General features: G+C 40.5%; 1 protein-coding gene across 2 annotated transcripts in view; it reads right to left on the bottom strand.

Annotated features, from left to right (window-relative positions):
* Positions 1 to 1,578: 1,578 nt before the first annotated feature.
* LOC121895811 (prickle-like protein 2) overlaps positions 1,579 to 19,025 on the bottom strand; it is a 37,248-nt gene continuing 19,801 nt past the window's right edge. The window contains exons 2-9 of one of the 2 annotated variants that reach the window (XM_042409270.1): positions 10,746 to 10,930; positions 7,946 to 8,059; positions 7,677 to 7,814; positions 6,979 to 7,182; positions 5,489 to 5,675; positions 4,690 to 4,844; positions 3,761 to 4,565; positions 1,579 to 3,674 (exon numbers count right to left, since the gene is read on the bottom strand). In XM_042409270.1, the coding sequence (XP_042265204.1) occupies positions 2,719 to 3,674; positions 3,761 to 4,565; positions 4,690 to 4,844; positions 5,489 to 5,675; positions 6,979 to 7,182; positions 7,677 to 7,814; positions 7,946 to 8,059; positions 10,746 to 10,877 (2,691 nt within the window). In that variant the 5' untranslated portion in view covers positions 10,878 to 10,930 and the 3' untranslated portion in view covers positions 1,579 to 2,718. The remainder of the gene's footprint in view (positions 3,675 to 3,760; positions 4,566 to 4,689; positions 4,845 to 5,488; positions 5,676 to 6,978; positions 7,183 to 7,676; positions 7,815 to 7,945; positions 8,060 to 10,745; positions 10,931 to 19,025) is intronic. The other variant, XM_042409271.1, reaches the window with a different exon arrangement.

Below are 19,025 nucleotides of genomic sequence, written 5' to 3'. Positions count from 1 at the left end.
ATGAACTATAATAGTATTGAAATTTGTTCTATTAATAACACCACAATAGAGAGAGTGTAATACTATCAATATGTAGGCATTTGGGTCGATGAAAAACTTACTTTTAAAGTCCATATTGAAATGTTATCAAAGCTGAGAAATCTTGCTTTCCTTTATTTACAAGGAAAAGAATTGTTGAAGCAGTTTTCCTCCCTGTATTGGACTACAGGGATGTTATTATGGGCGAGCGGCCAGTTCCACTCTCAAACCTTTAGATGCAGTATATCACTCCGCATTTCATCACTGGAGATAGTTATTGGACACACTATTGCCTACTATATCAAAAGAAACTGGCCTGCCTGCTCTATCAGTGAGGAGAGATCAGCACTTGTTTTATTTATTGAATGTTGATAGCCATTTTACCCGCTCACAGACATGGTTCATCCTGCAGGTACCAAACATTCATACAGAGTTAGGAAGATCTGCTTTCAGTGAGATTATTTTTATATGAGTCTATACATTGTTTTCTTTTTTAGGAAAATCCTACTCATTCTGCCTTTATAAAATCCCATCCTAATGTGCTTACAATGTAAATGATGGGGGACAAAGTCCACAGTCCTCCCTTTGAGCAGAAATGTATTTAAATGTTTATCTGAAGCTAATATTATACTTCTGTAGTCAGAGTTAGTCAAATCAAGTGGATATCTTCCAAAGTTACTGTCTTTTTGGTACAGAATTACCTTTTTGTCCTTCCCCTTTGACACTCTTTTTCATTCAAGGGAATGGGAAGTTGTGTCCAAACCACTGTCTGGGGAAAGTCAAAGAGGTAATTCTGTACTAAAAAGACAGTAACTTTGGAAGATATCTGCTTGATTTGAGTGATTTGGATGGCTGAAACCTCATAAGCTGGAAATAAACTTTTAAGTATATTTTTGCATGGAACGATTGTGGGTTTAGTCTCCCATCATTGACATTTAAAGTCCATTAGGAAGGGATCTTCTAATGGTCAGTATGAACAGGAGGAATGATTACAGCAAGATAAAACCTGTTTCCATATTCATTGGGGTACCACAGTGTTGACTTGAAAAACTGTGAACCTAATTGGCCAATATATCACTCACAGTATACAGTATATCCTGTAGGACTCTAGTTTGATCACCTGATCAAACTACAGACACCTCAGCCACACATTTGCAGCTGTCTCTGAATTCCATACTATATACAAATTTTTCAGTAGTTTACAAAAAAAATCATTGTACTTTACCATTTTATTCCAATAGGAAATTATACAAAAAGCAACAAACACACTTTAAAAAACAGCAAACAGTTAAATGTTTTCAGAAATTGCAATATATATTTTTTTGTATTCCTAGATACCACCATCTTTATTTATTTAATTTTTTTTGCAATTTTGAGCAGCTCCTCCATTTCCTCCATCATGGGACAAGAGTGTACATTGTTATTGGTGACTTTTTTTGAATGAACACACTACATACTCTTTTGGGAGTAATTTGGGATAAACCTAGAGTTTCAACTCAAGGTAACCGGTCAGAGGTCAGTCACAACCAACCAGACAACTCAATATGAGATACAACGTGCTGGTTGTTCATTGAAGTACACTTTATTTTCAGTATGAGACAACAACAACAAATTGACATGCAAGTCTCCCTATCTCTACATCATGTTATACAAATAATGATTCTTTAGTTACAAAATATATAAATATTTAAGACCATATGTACATGACATTTACATTACTACATCCATTACTTTATTAAGTTTATTACTATATATACATTTAACAGGTATTATTCTTTAATATTATTATAATTATTATTTGCATTGTTATTATTATTGTTAGCATTATTATTTTAATTCTTACTCATCTATAGGTAACTCTCAAAAAACAAAGCATGTTGCAGAAGAGAAAACGGGACCATACCTGACGTTACTGTGCCTGAATGGTCAAGGAGCAGAGGCTGTCCGGCGCTCTGTCCTTGGTAAAGCATGGAGAGCTGGCTATGTAGAGCACAAGGTTCAACAGACTATTTGTACAAGGTGATAACCGGGCTAGCAAGCCAACACTATATTCCAGCAGCATTTGGTTTCCACTGAGGTAAACAATGACATAGCTTGGAATCTAGCACGTAGCTTTCACTATCCCAACACAATTTCTGGTTTGTCCACATAGAATAAGTTTACTGCCCAGAGCTTCACTGAGCTGTGACATGAACAGTCAGATCACTGCAGTTTTACTTCCCTTTTCAAACTGTAATGGTATTGTTCGATCTCTCTGTAACATGGATACACACACAGACACGCACACACATCATGTTACCTCGACCACAGTCATATTTAGTAGTCAGATTCATCGTTGCCTCCTGGTGCCATCAGCGGATTTGATCTCCATCATTGTAAACATCTCTGTTGTGTAAGCCAGCTGAGCTTCCTCTTATGATTAGATCATTCTGTGTAGGTGTACACAAACACTACCCGGTGTAGAGTTGTGTAAGCTCACAAGCACAAAAAATAGGCCTTTTTGTCTCTTCAACCCCAACACACACACGCAGACACACAAACTCATACACAAACACTCTATTCACTCTCACTGTCAACTGTCTCACTCTCACCTTCCCACTCCCTCTGTTCCTCCTCTCTGTTGCTTTTACCGTCTCCTTACTTCTCTCTCTCATCTCTTTCACTCTCCTGCTCATCCCTCACCATCTTTTTGCTCTATATCTATGAAATTATGCAGTTTTTGCTCTTCCTTCTCTGGCGGGTATGCAGCTGGCCATGAATCGGTCCATGCAGAGGTCCATGATGGCCAACTATCCCAGAGGGGCTGTAGCGATGGCGCAGCTCCTCGTTGTTGATGTAGCACAGCTGCACGGGCCGAGGGATTGGTTCACCCAGGAAATAACCCTCATCTCCCTCTGACTCGGAGGAAGAGGAGCAGCTGGAGCACCAGGGGTCAGCAGCCTCCATGTACCCATCGCCCCAGCATGGCCCGCCCAGCCCCACAGGCTGCCATCCAGCATTCTGCAGGGTGAGATCAGAAGTGGTGCGGGGACAGGGCCGATGGGGCTGCTGTCTGTAGCCACCTGGTTCCAGACCAAACAACTCCCGGGCAGCGTGACCGGAAGGGAAGCGATCGTAATCCTCCTGAACACGGCGGTAGGGCAGCTCCACCATTTGAGCGGGCCGGTCCGCCACCAGGTGCAGGGCGTTATCAGAGCGAGAACGGCGAGAGCGTTTGTGGTGGCGGCCACTGCGGTGCTGTCCGTTACCGTGGTTTCCACGATGGTGTTTGCGACGTCTTGGTTGTGGCTGTTGCTGCTGGGATACAGGTTCCTGCCCATTTATGCGTCGGCGGGGCATCCTGTCGCTCATGGGAGCCATCCGCAGGTTCCCACTGCTGCCCATCACCCCGACATGACCTTTGCTGTCAAAGCCCAGCGGCTGTGGGCCATCCCAGTACTGCAGTGGGTAGCCCACTCTCAGCGGAGTGTACATGTTGTTGTTGTAGGGGCGAGAGGAGGACAGTGACTCTGTGCTGTGGAACTGGACTGAGGAGCTGAGCGTTCCCATGTTGCTCTTCTCAGAAACATTCACACCTGAGTCCTTACTCAGGTCAGGCATAGAGAATCTTGACAAATGCTCCTGACGCCTACTGACCCCATCCAGAGAGTTACCTGCTAAAATAAGAAATCACATGTCATATTTTTATACCATTTGGCATTATATTATATTTTATCACCTTGTATCATTTGTCACACTGTACCTGTAGCATTGGACATAGTGAGGGAGTCCATGGATCCACGAGGGGTCTGTTCTAGAGGAGTGAGGGGCTCATTGAAGCTCATGGCATTGATGGGGTTCCTCCTGGTTAGTGGGGGCCTGCCGTCTCTCTGGAATCCATGCAGGCTGATGCTCCTCTTGTCAGAGAAACCCTGGTTCTGGCTAGACATCTCATTGAAGCTCATCTGGGTGCGTAGCTTGTTGGGCCTGAACTCATCCTGACTGTGGTGGATCCAGTTTTCATTAAAGGAGTGGCCCCTCAGGGCCGCCATAGGGGTCCTCTTGGTATTGCCTTGTTCCTTCCCCCAGGAGTCAGGCCTCTTCCCTGGGTTGGCAGGAGTCTGGGCTGGAGGATGAGCATTTGTGTTGGGATTGTAACCCTGCCTGGGGTTACACTGACCCAGCAGATGTATAGATGTTGGAGTGGGGGAGGGTTCCAGCTGGGGGCCCTCATAAGCAGCAGAAGGGACGTAGGGATCATCCCGACTCATCCACACCTGGTTAAGACTCGGGGCACGGCTTGGAGTGCGGCTGGGTGTACGGTTAGGTGTCCTGCTCGGGGTCTGGCTAGAGGAGAGGCTTAAACGGTCCATCTGACCAGATAGAGGATCAATTTCAGCCGACAGACGGTCAGGCATGGGTGGAGGAGCTGACTGGCGGGCCTCGGCACTCCGCCGCTCCTGCTCAGCATTCCTGCGCTCCTTTTTCCCAATCTTGGTGCTGTGGCGGGACTCACGGGAACGGGCACTCTGGAAGGCCGAGTCTGAGGAGTCAGACTCATCTGGATCCTGATAAAACAGATTAGTAAAATCATTTAGCTGCTGATATATATGGTCATAATGAAAAATTTGTCCTTCTAAAAAATATAACAATTAAATATTATTCATAATAAGTTATTTGTCAGTCAACTACCTGTCCAGCGCTGCAGGACCGTGAGCAGAAGATCTGTCCCTGCTTTGGCAGGAAGGGGCGGCCCAGCAGAGAGCGTTTGCAACGGGCACAGCAAAAACATTCCTCAGTTGCGTGCCAGTGCTGCCCATCATATGTCATTTGGCCTTGGTCAATGCCTTTGATAAGACAAATAACATTAATACATAACATACCAGAAAGAAAGTTTATTAGGAAATACTCAAGGGTTCTAGCTTTAACTGCTGAAAAATGGTAATCTGATGGCAGCTATTGCTAATGCTACTGTAAAAATGTTATTCTACAAAGTCTGTTGCTACTAATGAATATAGCCCACAGTCTGAGTTGAGCCATTATGTTAAGCTAATTTTTTCCAGATATAATGGAGTAATTTTGTACAAACAGCCTTTTCTCTATTAAAGGGAAAACATTTGTGAGTCAGTGCCCATACATGATCACTGGATTTGTAAGAAAGCACAAATAAATTTCAGCAGAACTGCTCCTGCTGAAGGAAGTAATCATCTTTCACAGCTCCCATCTGGATACAACATGGGCCCATCCTCTGAAACACACTCATTCACTGTTACTGGAGCTTGGTGATGATAATAACTATCCACATCTCGCTGCACCGACTCCGCCTCTCCACAGCTGTGGCACACAAGGCTCACAGGGCTGATAATACCCTTGCTCACAATAAATGGCTGTTAGAGGTTTTCTATGATGTTACTGTAAGAAAAATGTGTTTGTGTTTTTGTAACAGTTTATATTTGTCTTGAAGCAACAATAAAAAAAACATGTGTTGTACCTATGTGTTCTCCACATGCGTCACAGTACTCTGCATAAAGGGACTCGAAGCAGTTGCAGCAGTGTGGCCGCCCATCCTTCATGATGTAGCGCTGGCCGCCGAGGGTGGTCTCACACTCGTAGCAACAGAAGTGCTTCATGTGCCAGTGCCTGCCCTCTGCCTCGGTGCATTCATCGGCAAAGATAATCTGCATGAGCAAGACATTATAATCAGCAGAGACATTCTACACAGAGGTTCAATTGAGTTGAATTAAATGTATGAGTTAATGTAAAGAAAAAGATAAATATTAGCTTGTTTTACATTTGCAAAGATGACTTTTAATGTTGAAGAGGCCAGATCATCCTGGGTAGTGATGATGTTTGGGGTACCTCAGGGCTCCACCCTTGGTCCATTATTATTTTCATGATATTTATTTGTTCTCCTTAGGACAGTGGCTCCTAAACTTTTTACCCTATGAACTTTTATAAAGCAATGTCTACTTGTTACCCCTCATCACACGTTACATATGTGAATGAGTAAATAAATATCTTGTGGAACAGAACTGTTTTTTTTCTTTTTTATCCTGTTAAGCATCTCGCAACCCCTCAGATTGATCTCTTGACCCTTGTGAATCACCGCCCTAAAAAACATTGAGTTTACAACTGATCTGATAACACTGATGATCTAGACATTCTTTGTATGACATTCAAAACTGAATGTCACCTAATTTCTTTAGGCTACATAAAAAATAAACTCAAATCATTGTTATCATAAAGAGATTTGGCTCACTATCCTCCAGTATTGCCAGCTATCAGAAATCTTTGTGTCATATCAGATATATATGTCAGTATGTGTCAGTTAGAGCTGCAATGATTAGGCGGCAACTATTTTGATAATCAACTAATCGTTTCAGTAATTTTTCAAGAAAAACGCCAAAAATATGTTAGTTCCAGCTTCTCAGATATGAAGATTTGCTGCTTTTCTGTGTTTTATATCACTGTAAATTGAATATTGTCAGGTTTTGGACAATTGGTTGGACAAAACATCTCAAGAAGTTACCTTAGACTCAGAAGAAACAAGGATAGGTCTTCTTTCCTACTTTTTGACATTTCATAAACTTAATGAACAATCGATTAATGGAGAAAATAATTGGCAGATTAATCGATGGTGAGAATAATTGTTTGTAGCAGCCCTTGCATCAATCATACATAACTATTTCTGTGAGTTAAGGAAAATCAAACCATTTTTATCAAATAGAAATGACACCTGAGTTACTGCATGTCATTATTTTTCAGTAAACCTCACCAGACTTCAACTCGTGCAAAGCAACGCGGCCAGAACTATTTTTACTTTTATGTCATGCCTGCTTGCCACACATCACAGTAACACAAACAAGCAGACTTTCTGTAAAATGGCAAGAATAGTGAGACATCTTTTCACTCCACACCAGTTTTAATCACGTCCAAGTCTCTGAGCAAGGAACCATTCAGCTATTTCCAACCCAGACGCACCTCATCACAGGCACAGCAGCGGGGTTTCAGCCTCTCAGCGTGGTGCCGGCCACAGTAGATTTTGCCATCCTGGTAGAAGTAGATGAGATCCACCAACAGCTCCTCACACATGCTGCAGACAAAGCAATGAGGGTGCCAACATTTTCCATGACCCGCCCTCACAGCAAACACTACAATGTCCCCTCCGTTTATCTGACCACCACACTGTAGGAGAGGAGAGGAGAAGAAAGGGAAGGATAAGAAAATAAAAGGTGGACAAGAACAGAGAAGAGAAGAGAAGAGAAGAGAAGAGAAGAGAAGAGAAGAGAAGAGAAGAGAAGAGAAGAGAAGAGAAGAGAAAAGAAAAGATGAGAAGAGAAGAGAAGAGAAGAGAAGAGAAGAGAAGAGAAGAGAAGAGAAGAGAAGAGGAAAGGAAAGGGATCAAGTAGGGGTGGGAAAAAAGGGAGAGAAAAAATATTAATACAAACTGTAGGTCATGAAGAGGGAGGGATATAATTCTTCTTGAAATAACTGTGATGCTTTCAAGATTGAAGTATTTTCTACTTCTTATCTGTTTCATCTATCTGATGAAACATCAAAAAGAAGCCCAGTCGAGCAAAACCAAAAATATAATTTAAAAATGGGCTGAATTACACAGATAGAATAACAACAAGAGGGACAACAGGGAAAAAGGAAATAAAACTAGTTCTTGGTTTTACCTTATCGCATATGGCCCCATTAATAGTCAAGGGGAAAGGACGGACGTTGCCCCTGCCCAGGTTCTCCTTCTTCCGTTGGTTGCTGAAGATCTTTAGCTCCCTTTTCTCCTCCTCGTCCAATGCGTTACAATAACGCACCTGAACATCAATTCAAGTACAGTTGTTGTATTAAAAACCAAAATGTTCCTGAACTAGTGGAAGTCATAATAACAATAAATTGTTAATCTACCAAGGCGTGACAGAATTTAGCTATTAAAAAAATGATTTACCTCATTGTCATGTGGTGGCAATTGGTGAAGCAGTTGTTTGATGCGATATTTCTCTCCAGGGCTGTTTATATAGGGGACCTTCTCTTCTGGTAAGGAGTTATAATACTGATGCACCTGAAACAAACAACATGCAGTTCTGATAAAACTTCATGTTCAAATATGAAGTATAATATAACATTATGTCATTATGTGTCCGTTCTGTTGAGTTGAACATAGGATAATTTACATAATCTACCTCATTTCATTAATTCATGGTGACAAACCCAACCTAAATGAATCTGAAATTACTTCTACTTAAATAAATGTATCATGATCTTCATGCGAATACAATTTGTTTTTGTTTTGTCCTCCATCATGGCTGTCCTTGGAAATCAGTGTCTGGAATTGAAAGCGTGCAGCAAAATGAGCTCCGTGCTGCTGCTGCTGCAGACACAACCTTGAGCAGAAGCAGCTTCTTTAAATTTTCAGAAGCTGATATTCAGATTCCTTAAAGGAAGTCTCAGTTACTGGTATTGCAATTAGAATTCGTGATGCAGAAGGACTTCCAAACATCCAAGCTCTAAACATCCTTTTGTATTTGCATGTTAGTGGGTGAATACAGAAAACCTTGATTGGTGTTTGAGAAGTAAACACTGAAGAGATCGAAAGCAATCTTGTCACTTGTCTCTGATTTCAGCAAAACAGCCTCTGACACAAAGTGGCCCAGTGTTCAATGCAGTGTAAAGATCTATTTTGCTGAAGTTGTGGCAATCCAATCAGTGGGGTGGAGAGTGAGAGGGAAAGGAAGTCTCTGAGTGCTGCCCCTCAGATTCTCTGTAGCCCATCCACTTATTTATTCTGCACTGTAAAGACTGACATCGAGCCTTATGACAGTGTTGCTGCTCAGGATTGTTTGAGGTTTTTCCAGATTCTGATCTTCAAATGAGACGAGAAGGGGAGTAAACAGGTTAGCGTTGAAGGACAACCACAAGTATATCAATGAATATTCACTCTGCATTTTTTTCTTTGTTGTCATGTATTATGTTTGACTTGTCAGGCTGCAAAAACAAACTTTCCTTGATTGCTTTGTCTCTGCTTTGAGCTTTCTGTTATTTGGTCAAACATAACTTATAGGAGGCTCTCTCTTTTAGTTTTAGATAATGAAGAGTGATAAAGAGGAAAAATATGGCTTTACATGTTATGTTGCAGCAATTATCTGTATAATCAATTAGAAATACAGTTAGAATTTACTGGAAACTGGGTCAGAGATGGTCAGTAGTAGACAGATAAGCAAGGGGCTCCTCAGTTAGGAACATTTTGTCAGAAACATGGGAATAAAACATTTCAACAAGCTAATCCTGACACAAATGAACGTTGTCACAGAAAATGTCGTCAAAATTGGGGATTTTCAGTTCTGACAGCTCAATGAACTGTACTACATTAAATGATTTTCTTTCAAAATGCGAGTCATACTAATGACTTTGTGCGGAAAGAAACCACAAGTGACAGGCTTAAAAATCATTACATTCATGTGCATTAGAAAAAGAAAAAAAAAAGCAACAGGCAGCTACAATTGCCTACACCTCCTGTTGGATGAGAGAAGCTGCAGCCTCTTTCAGCATCCTGTCAAGATGGCTGACTGGAGAAAATGACTGTTATCAGCCCAGCTTGTCATCTGTTAACAGAGCCTTAGGAGGCCTGTTGTATTAGAGTGCTGCACTCACTAAATATAGACAGAAGTGTTTATACTCAATATAGTTGAACAGAGCCATGTTTATCTTATGTCACAACTGACAAAAACAGCAGACAAAAATAAAAAATGATGATGAGGAAATATCTTCTTCTGGATATGCACAATTGATTACATTAGCTTGGTCATGCATGCAATTAAAAGGCATTTAAACTGCAAATGAGTCCAGACGGGGAATTGTGGAACCTGAATGCATAAACACATTGCCACACAGCTTCAATTAGATTCATCCAAACATTCACTGTCTCAAATTACTTCCATTCCTCTGGGTTTAAATCGGACACATGAAAATACAGAACAAATTGATGCTTAGCATACCAAAATCATCCTTAAATGGAAAAATGACAATATACACACAATTCCAAAGTGACATGTTTCTGTCATATTTCTATAGATAATAATATACTTGACGGTGATCCGGGAAATAGCTTTTTCTATGCTGTTTCTGTATGTGCAATAAGACTCCACCTGGATAAACATAACCCCATATATTTCAGTACATAAAAGTTTGATTAATAATTGCTGAAACAGTGACTCAGTCAACGTTTACTCAATTCATCCATTGCGTCACATCTGTTCTTATAAACAATGCAATCAGCTAATCAGCCTGTGGTTCATTTTCATGATTTGGTCACGGTTGTCAGTCTGACTGTGAACTTAGTTCTTACACAGTGTCAGCTTTAACACTGGCAGCTCAACAATGTCCTTACAATTCTTCTTCCATGAAACGCCTCGCAGCTAAGTCGCAGTGTTTTGTATGTCATCCCTGCCCTTCCCTCTTGTCCCCCTCCTCAACCCCAAGAGACTAAAACACCATGAAGGGGATTTAAAAACAATAATGATCAATTGTCTTGTTTTCAGATCAGTGAATTTTCCATCTCTGGATTATTAGGAAAATGCCACAGATACTTTATCATCCAAATAATTAAATTCTTCCAACCGATTTGGTTCAATTTGATACGGTCTGGCTATGCCGGACAAAAATAAGCATTCGCTAATGAAGCGCAACGGGGAAAGGGTTACGGATGTGAGGTGAATATCCAAGGAGAGGAAATTTTGGAGCTTGTATACCTGCTCGGGGCTGAGGCCGGGGGGAACCCAGGCGTATTCCTCCAGTGCACATCCAGAGTCATCATCAGAGGTTGAGTTTCTCTGGAAGTCGTACATCAGCTTGGTGATGGTCTTCTCCATCTCCAGAGACATGGCTGTCACAACATGCTCCTCTACACAAACCGCTTCAGTGGACACAGGTATTCCTGTTGAAGAATAAAAGACAGAAGAAATACAGAAGAGAGAGTAAGAGATTGAGAAAAGAGAGAAAAAAATGGGAGACGGCAAAGTTGTAGTATTTTATGCTATATGTGATTTAGTGGTAAACATCAGGTGCACCGCAGCTGTAGAAAAAATGTATGTTATGGTCAATAATTTTCTATCTCGCTGTCACATGGTGTTCCATACAATGCTTTGTGTGGCTTCAGTTGCCATACAGAGCATTGTATGGATGTGAAAACATCAACAGTGAGCTAACAATAAACAAGACACATTTTTGAGTGAAAAGGGACTTTAAATTTGAGTTTAATTATATTGAACGTCAGTTTCATTCAGGTTTTATTTCATTTATTTTTATTTTCATATTTACAGCTTTAATGCTGGAAAGGAAACAAAGTCATAGTCTGAACCATGTCTTAAATAACAGCTTGTATAAATCATTGACAGGTTCTTCAGAGACTACTGTATTTTCAGTTGTGCCCATTTACTATAAATTGCATGCTCAACTGGGTTTTTTGCCTAAATTTCAGTAAGCTTTCTTTTTTATATACACTATCACATATAGATCTACATAGTATACCAGCACATACACAAGCACATACACACACCCAAGTCGGATATATTGGAGCTTACAGAAAAATCTCAGTCAGAGTTTCTCAGTCCTAATAATTTGAGTGCTATTTACAAGTTGAAAAGTTGTAATTACGATAACCCCAACTGACATGAACGTGGCATTTAGTGGTGCAATGAGGTAAATGTCAGCATAGTATCATGCATCTCAGTTTAGCATGTTAGCATGCTATCATTTGCTAATTAGCACTAAACACAAAGCTGAGGCTGATGGGAATGTCATAAATTTTACCAATGTGATTATAATCCTGACGTCCTGAGGGGAACATGACTGTCTGAACCACAACTCATTGCAATCCATCCAATTGTTTTCAAGACATTTCACACAAAATGTCATGGTGGCACAAAATAACAAGTCAGGGGATCATAAAAGTCATTACCCTTCATCCTCTGGGAACTATGGAAGTCTGTGCAAAATTTCATGACAATCTATCCAATAGTTGCTGAGATATTTCAGTCTGAACCAAAGCATCTAAATAATATTTCAGTAGCAGAGCAGTCCCAAGACATCATTATCAGCTGACACTGCTGTATCTGCATTCACTGCTTTACTTGGATGTATGGAATCAAGATCAATTTCATCTTCTCCTCCTTCTCTCTGTCTGAGAGGAGAACAGGTGCACACATTTTCTGACACATGAATAATTAACGGGGCTAGGTATCGCCTCAACCACCGACGTATGAAAATAACATGCAACCCATTTTGCAGGCAGCTCGAATATTTAGTGAGCCAGCAACGAGAGCAAGAATGATTTCTGTTTACATCACATGGCTTGTTATTTTGAAAGCTGATGAGCAGAGAGATATTAGAGTCAATTAGTGTAAAGTGAAGGAAACAATAGTGATGTCAGAGCCTGACATGAGTTTGAAAAACACATAGTGATTATTGAACTTGCTGAGGTTGTTGTAAAGTCATGTGTTTCTGTGTCTGTAGATCATGTATGAAGGTCAAATCAGTTTAATGACAAAAACAATACTGCATGATGATCTGTGTGCAAGTGCGAACAGGTTCTGACATTTCTGATTCAAAATGATTTCTTGGGTCTTCTCTGGCGGTTTCCGACAGCAACACTGTTTCCAGAAGATTAGAAATCGCAGAAAAGAGAGCTTAAGCAGTGGCCAAGGAACAGCAGACATTTCCACAGACTGAGACAGTGAGTCAGCCTCCATCCAAGCAGAGCTGAGTACTGTTTATCTCTCTAAGATGGGTGCTGCTGATTTCTTTGTGAGGAGAGATCGCAGGTATGTAACCTTGAGCCTCTAGTCTGGCCTGAGGCTGTTCTTCATTAGTGTATGGAGGCTGAGAGAGAGTACGCCTGCTGGGAAACCGGCAGCCTGTTGCGCCGGTCAGACATCTGCTCAAACGTGACTTATGTTGGCGATATGAAACCTAACTACAGTTTTCACTACATTCTGACATTTAAATTAATTTCCTTTTCCCACCTTTTGTGTCATAGAATATATACATACATATAAATATATATGTATATGTATTAAACCTATAGTACCAAAATGCTTGTTTTTGTTGTCTTTCTGGGAGTTATATGAGAAAAGATTGATATTGAAGGTGAAAAATGACTTTCTGCTTTCCATTTTCACAGCAGACATTTTGACATCTCACATCAACAAAACTAAGGCTAAAAAGCACTCTTTATAATGTTAATAGCTCAGTAGGCACCTTTCAGCTACAGCTTGCGTCATGATTGTCTGTGTGGCTTTGCAGGCAGGATGAAAAAACTGTGCTTCTATACAGCTCGAAAACTGCTTTATTTTCATTTTGTATTATGCTAGCACGCTGGCCAGAAATACACAACAATCAACTGGGTTTTGTTCAGATATAGGAGTGTGCAAAGCTGGAAACTTCACTGTGAGAACAGGACTAAAAACAAGCGGCAACTACCACATCTTGAAGCTGGAGCCAATGTGGAAGCACGTTAAAGTGCAACGCCACCGACGCCTGTTTGATGCTGGCTCCAATAGACTCCCATTCAAAAAGCATTAACTTCTCTCTAGAAATACTAAGTCAATAATTTTCAGTCATTATAGTCTCAATCGTTACATTTTGGCCCTCTTTTAAGTGTGCTGGTGGTCATATTGGAAATTATTGCTCCATTAAAAAGATTTAAAGACTGATAGTAGCTTTGATGTCTGCTGTGTGAGCGTTGATTGACAGTTGTGATTGACAGTTCGCTCACCTGCTGCTCTTCCCGGCACTGGGACTCACACTGAGTCGAACTATTGTTGCAATATTTCTGCAAGTTTAATGTGACTTGATTAAGATACCTGCCCTCAGCTAAAGTAGCTGGCGTTAAACCAAGTGTGCACTGATTGGTGTCCCAGAGCGTGGAAGACAACATCTCTAATGTGTGATGTCACACCTTGTTACGTCCATCTTTATTTACGGTCTATGACAAAGAAGCTGCATACATTCACAGGCCCAGCTGTTGTTTGTTAGGAAATAGCTCCAGTGTGTATAAGTTCACAACATTGTCTTGTTTAATTACAAGTGTTAAATACACAGAACACAATTTGTACATACTACAGCTTTGGATTTGTCGGAAGGCACTTTTGCTGGATCTACGCTAGTTATTTCCCTGTGCTTCCAGTGTTTGTGCTAAGCTAAGCTAAACATGTCACAGAGCTACTCTGCATTGAACGACAAGATAAAAAGATATTGATCTTATCTTCTGAGTCAAGGTGAGAAGGAATATAATCCCCAAAAAGTCATAGTATTCCTTTAAAAAAATGTCACATTTTTAATGAGGCTTCTGCACGGTTTGACATGTCATAGCAGGAAAACCACAGGTTTAACGAATGACATTAATGAATAATGAACATAACATTCAGTTCTTGGGCTGTGGTATTGTGCATGCTGACTCTGTGACATGGCTAACTAGGGAATGTCAGTAAAATGAAGCCAAGATTAAGGTTATTAGTTACACCTGTGTTTTACCTGCTATGATGATGTCTGCTATAAAAAACGTCTATCAGCAAGTCCTCCACCTTCTATTTTATTTAGTCAATCTTTAAAAAATGTCTGATATCGTAGGGAGTATGGTAGAGAAACTGCAAATTCTCACTAACAATAAAGTTGTGTCCTCTTCCTCTCTAGCACAGTATTAATAAAACCATTGTGGGGTTATGTGAAATCCACTTTGGCACACATATTGTTAGATCAAGTGGAGCATCGCTGTTTGCAACAGTGCTCCGCTTAATGCTCTCTTCACACCCTTCTTATTAAGATGCACTGTAAGTCTCTACTGTGCACTGTTACACAAAGACGCATCTTTCGTGTCAAACTGTTTCAGTGTCGTGGCTAGTCTTTGTACCCCAAGTTTTAACTGAATGCACATTCAGCTGGTACAGAAGGCTGCTGATGAGTGTGTGACTTTTTGACGTAATAAACGCTCGCCAGGCTGAGCGGTTAGTCATAACACACTCCTCTGTTCTTCCCCAGCAACACAAGGAGAGAGGAGAGATAAGTTGTGAACTTCTGTTTCCTGGAGGAGGCATACTTTTGGGTAATTCATGGCTCAGAGAGAAGTGGTAACATATTTGGGGAGAAAAGAAATGTTTCAGTGTTCTCTACTTTGTAATTTTCCACATTTAGGTAATTTGCCTTCCTGGAAATGAAGCCTTGTTTATTGCACTCACATTAACATGCTGAGATAAATACTCATACATCTCAACAGAGCTGTAGTCAGATGGTTGCTGATTGCACTGTCAATTTCCAAGTGTTGTTAATCATTTTCTCCCCTTTAATACATTATAAGATTCTTTAATAGATGTGAACCATTTTTAGTTTTCTGCCCCCAGAAAGCTGCTTCCATTGATGTTAATTATTCACTGTTTTAATGTGTGATATTGAAAAAAGGTATTAAAATATCCAATGAAAAGCTCACTAAAAGTAGATTCAGTGATAGGTTTTGTTTTTTCTTTTAGTAAAGCTGTGAAAGGTTCAGGGTCTTGTAATTAACAGTGTGTAACACAAATAGACAATCATGCGCCATGCAAGACCAAGAGATTTCACTTTCTCTTCTCTTTACAAGCAATCAATACAGCCTCCACGAGATAGGAGAAACTAATCAGTGAAATCAGCTGAAGACGTGATTGGCTGGAAGCGCCAGACTCTTTTCCCTCCGCTGAACATGTATTCTAAAATTGTTACAAACAACTTCCAATCTGTCCTGACTTTGTCCTCATTTTTGTTCAATATTTGACCTTTAAACCACGATGAGATCCTAACTAACATTAGAGCCATTCAGTGGGTGACACTTTGTGGTTCAGATCACGTTGAATAGCTAAAAATATTTTTGACATTTGTCTCAAGAGGAAAGGCAGCCTGTAAAGTGCCAAATGTCATCTTCTTGTATTTTATGACTTCAAAGCGTGTTTTTATTGCAGAGGTGATGGGAAGAAGACCCCCTCTCTGCGGGGTCATACATGTTTGATTGCATCAGAGTTATTACAGTATAAAATATGAATGTTGTCTGGAATGAGAAAACAAAAAAAATTACTGTTGTCACACGATCTGCATAAACATTCCTGCACTGATCTAAAATATCCTCACTGTATGGATAACAGTATAACCTGTGGTTTACAATTTGTCACCTCTTTGTAATAGGGTCTCTTGTTAGGGTGAGTGTAAAGAATTAAAATGGGAAATACGTTCATTTACTTTCTTGCCGAGAGTTAGATGAGAAGACTGATACCACTCTCATATCTGTCCGTCAAACATGAAGCTACAGCCAGCACTATTTGCTGTGCTATTTCTTGCTGGGTCCAGTAACTTCCTGGAGTCTCTGCTGGTTGCTTGGCAACTGCTCAGAACCAAGAGATAGTCCTGCATATAACCCCCCCGTCATTTTTAAACTTTGTTTTTTCTACAGATTAAACAAACAGGATATTATGTGGTAATAAGTGAGCTTTAGAGGTGCTGGTGGGCAGATTTAGTTGACTTTGGACAGAGCCAGGCGAGCCGTTTCCCCCTGTCTCCAGTTTTTGTACTAAGCTAAGCTAACCGGCTGCTGGCTGTGGCTTATATTTAACACAAGTCCTCCAAATTAAATGCGAAGGTACTTCAATCCATGCACTCCAGAACGACACATAGACGCATTTTCTGATCTGATGCACCCTATCAGCTGGATGACATAATTTGTCTGTGCCTTCCAAACATTACATTACAACTCAATGTTGAAAAGTAATTATGTATTATGATGCTTGGTTTGGTTTAGGCACAAAGATGACTTAATTAGTGCTAGAGAAAGATCATGCGTTGGGTTGAGATACGTACTTTGTTAAGGTTAGGGGACCTTTGTTGTCATGGTTACAGCAATAAGCATGTGGTTATGGTCATGCAACACTTAAAAGATGTGGATAAAATTAAAGGAGGGCTTTGATTTAGGCCATCCCATCCACCCCAGATTTCTCTCTTCTGCAGACTCTCCTCCTTTGCTCCTGATGTCCAAGAGTCATAATTACAACAGCTGCTATTTGTCACGTGATCTTAAACATACAATATGTCATTTTGGGGCACTAACTAACTAATCAACTAACTAAAAGCATATTTCACCAAATGCCAAAGTTTATCTATAATCTGTTCACACCTGACACCTCCCAAATAAGCATAATCGAGTGATGGGTTTAGTTTGGGAAATGGATTTTTTTTTTTTCCCCTCAGGCTCATACTGAAACATGAATTATTTGACAAAGATGATTACTATTTTAACCATCCGCAGTGACTGGTGAGTGGAGGAGAGGACAACTCATCCAAACTGTACCTCAGCAAGGCAGCAGTCAGCCAACTGTAGGTCAGTTGGAAAAACTCTGCAAGTTGCCGTGGCAACTGGTTGGTGTGCTTCATCTTGAACAACACCCATTTACTAGTCTGTGAAGAAATGTATGATTATACTGATTTAACTATAAAGTGTGAGGGACCTGTAATATTTTTTTCATTCGATCGCTGTCTTTGTCAGGAGGCACAGATCTACCATCTTCAGGCTTCTTTCATACTCGCTGGCAGGGTTATATAATGTGATAATGTACATGCTGTAGGCATATTATGTTTTACATATCATAAATCATTGAATCTGGTTTTAGTTTTACCATAATTTGCCTCTCCTTCAGTTAGATCCAATTAGCAGTGTCTTAATTTACACATAAATTAACTGAGATTAATCAACATCTCGGTGCCAGAGGAGAGAAGATCTTCATAACAAATTAGGTAATTTTGAGAACAAAGAGAAGAGGCTTTGCGTGTAAATCCACAATCGCTCAGATTCCAGCGAGAGAAAATACACTCGAAACACATACGGAGGGAGAAAAACATAGAGAAACAATAGATAGAGGGCTGTAGATGCAGTGTTAAGAGCAACGCTTTTCCTTTTTCACGTGTCATGCTTCACCCACCTCCCTCCTTCCTCCTCCCATCCTCATGTGCCTCTGACAGGCTCTGTGTGGGTGTGCATGAGAGAAAGAGAAGGAGAGGGAGTGATGGAGAGAAAAAGCTCTTATTTATGTAAAAGCTGACATGAGAGGAGGTGCTCGGCTGAAGCACAGAGCCTGACCAAGGCTCGATTAACTCTTCACAGTGAGAGAAAAACCAATCGAAATCAACTGTACGCTCTCCATGACAGCAAATGCACCACAGAGTCCACTTTTAATCTCCTTTTATTGCCACCGTACAATATGTCAGCAGTAATTAGAATTTCTCTGGTTCTGTATATTTATAGTTATCCTCTTTAAATCAACACAAAAATTTGATAAAGCAGACAGTCTTATTAAGATTTTCATGGATACTTAACTGGTGCTTTGACTTTAAGCATTAAAGCAGATACTAAACATTACAGGCTGCAATCAGTGAAACTGATGAGGAGTTTTGGATGGAATCTGTTCACTCCTGCATCCCCTTTAATACACAAAAGTTGAAATAAAAGAGGATGCTAATCGTCCCGACAGGTTCTTAGTTGTCAGCTAATCTCAGGCCTGTATGTCGGCAATTATTTCATTGTAAACAACTGCTGTGTGGAATTATTCTTCCAACACACAGTAATTAATCATCCTTTGCCTGTTGAGGGCACTGCTGCAGTGAGATGGAAGGCAGAACTTGTTCAGGATTTATGAATGCTGTTCAACCATTAACTATGTGGATGAAACAACTAAAATCAGATGCAGCAGATTCAAAGTCACGTCATTCACTCCCCTCTATTGGTAATGGCAGCACTTTACCACTTTCAACCGCATCACATTCTCAAAGACTCAGCATATCCGGTGAAATATTGAAGCCGGAGTACAGTGGGAGGTTGGAAGCTTTTTACTCATACCATTTCTGCTCACTCTCGCTCCCTTTCTGCGTGTGTGTGTGTGTGTGTGTGTGTGTGTGTGTGTGTGTGTGTGTGGCTACACATATACTCTGAATGTTAAAGAGGTGGTTGTGGTTTAGTTTGCCCTGCA

This window comes from Thunnus maccoyii, chromosome 4 (assembly GCF_910596095.1).
Source record: "Thunnus maccoyii chromosome 4, fThuMac1.1, whole genome shotgun sequence".
Lineage (NCBI taxonomy): Eukaryota > Metazoa > Chordata > Actinopteri > Scombriformes > Scombridae > Thunnus > Thunnus maccoyii.
This window is presented reverse-complemented; position numbering and strand designations above follow the sequence as displayed.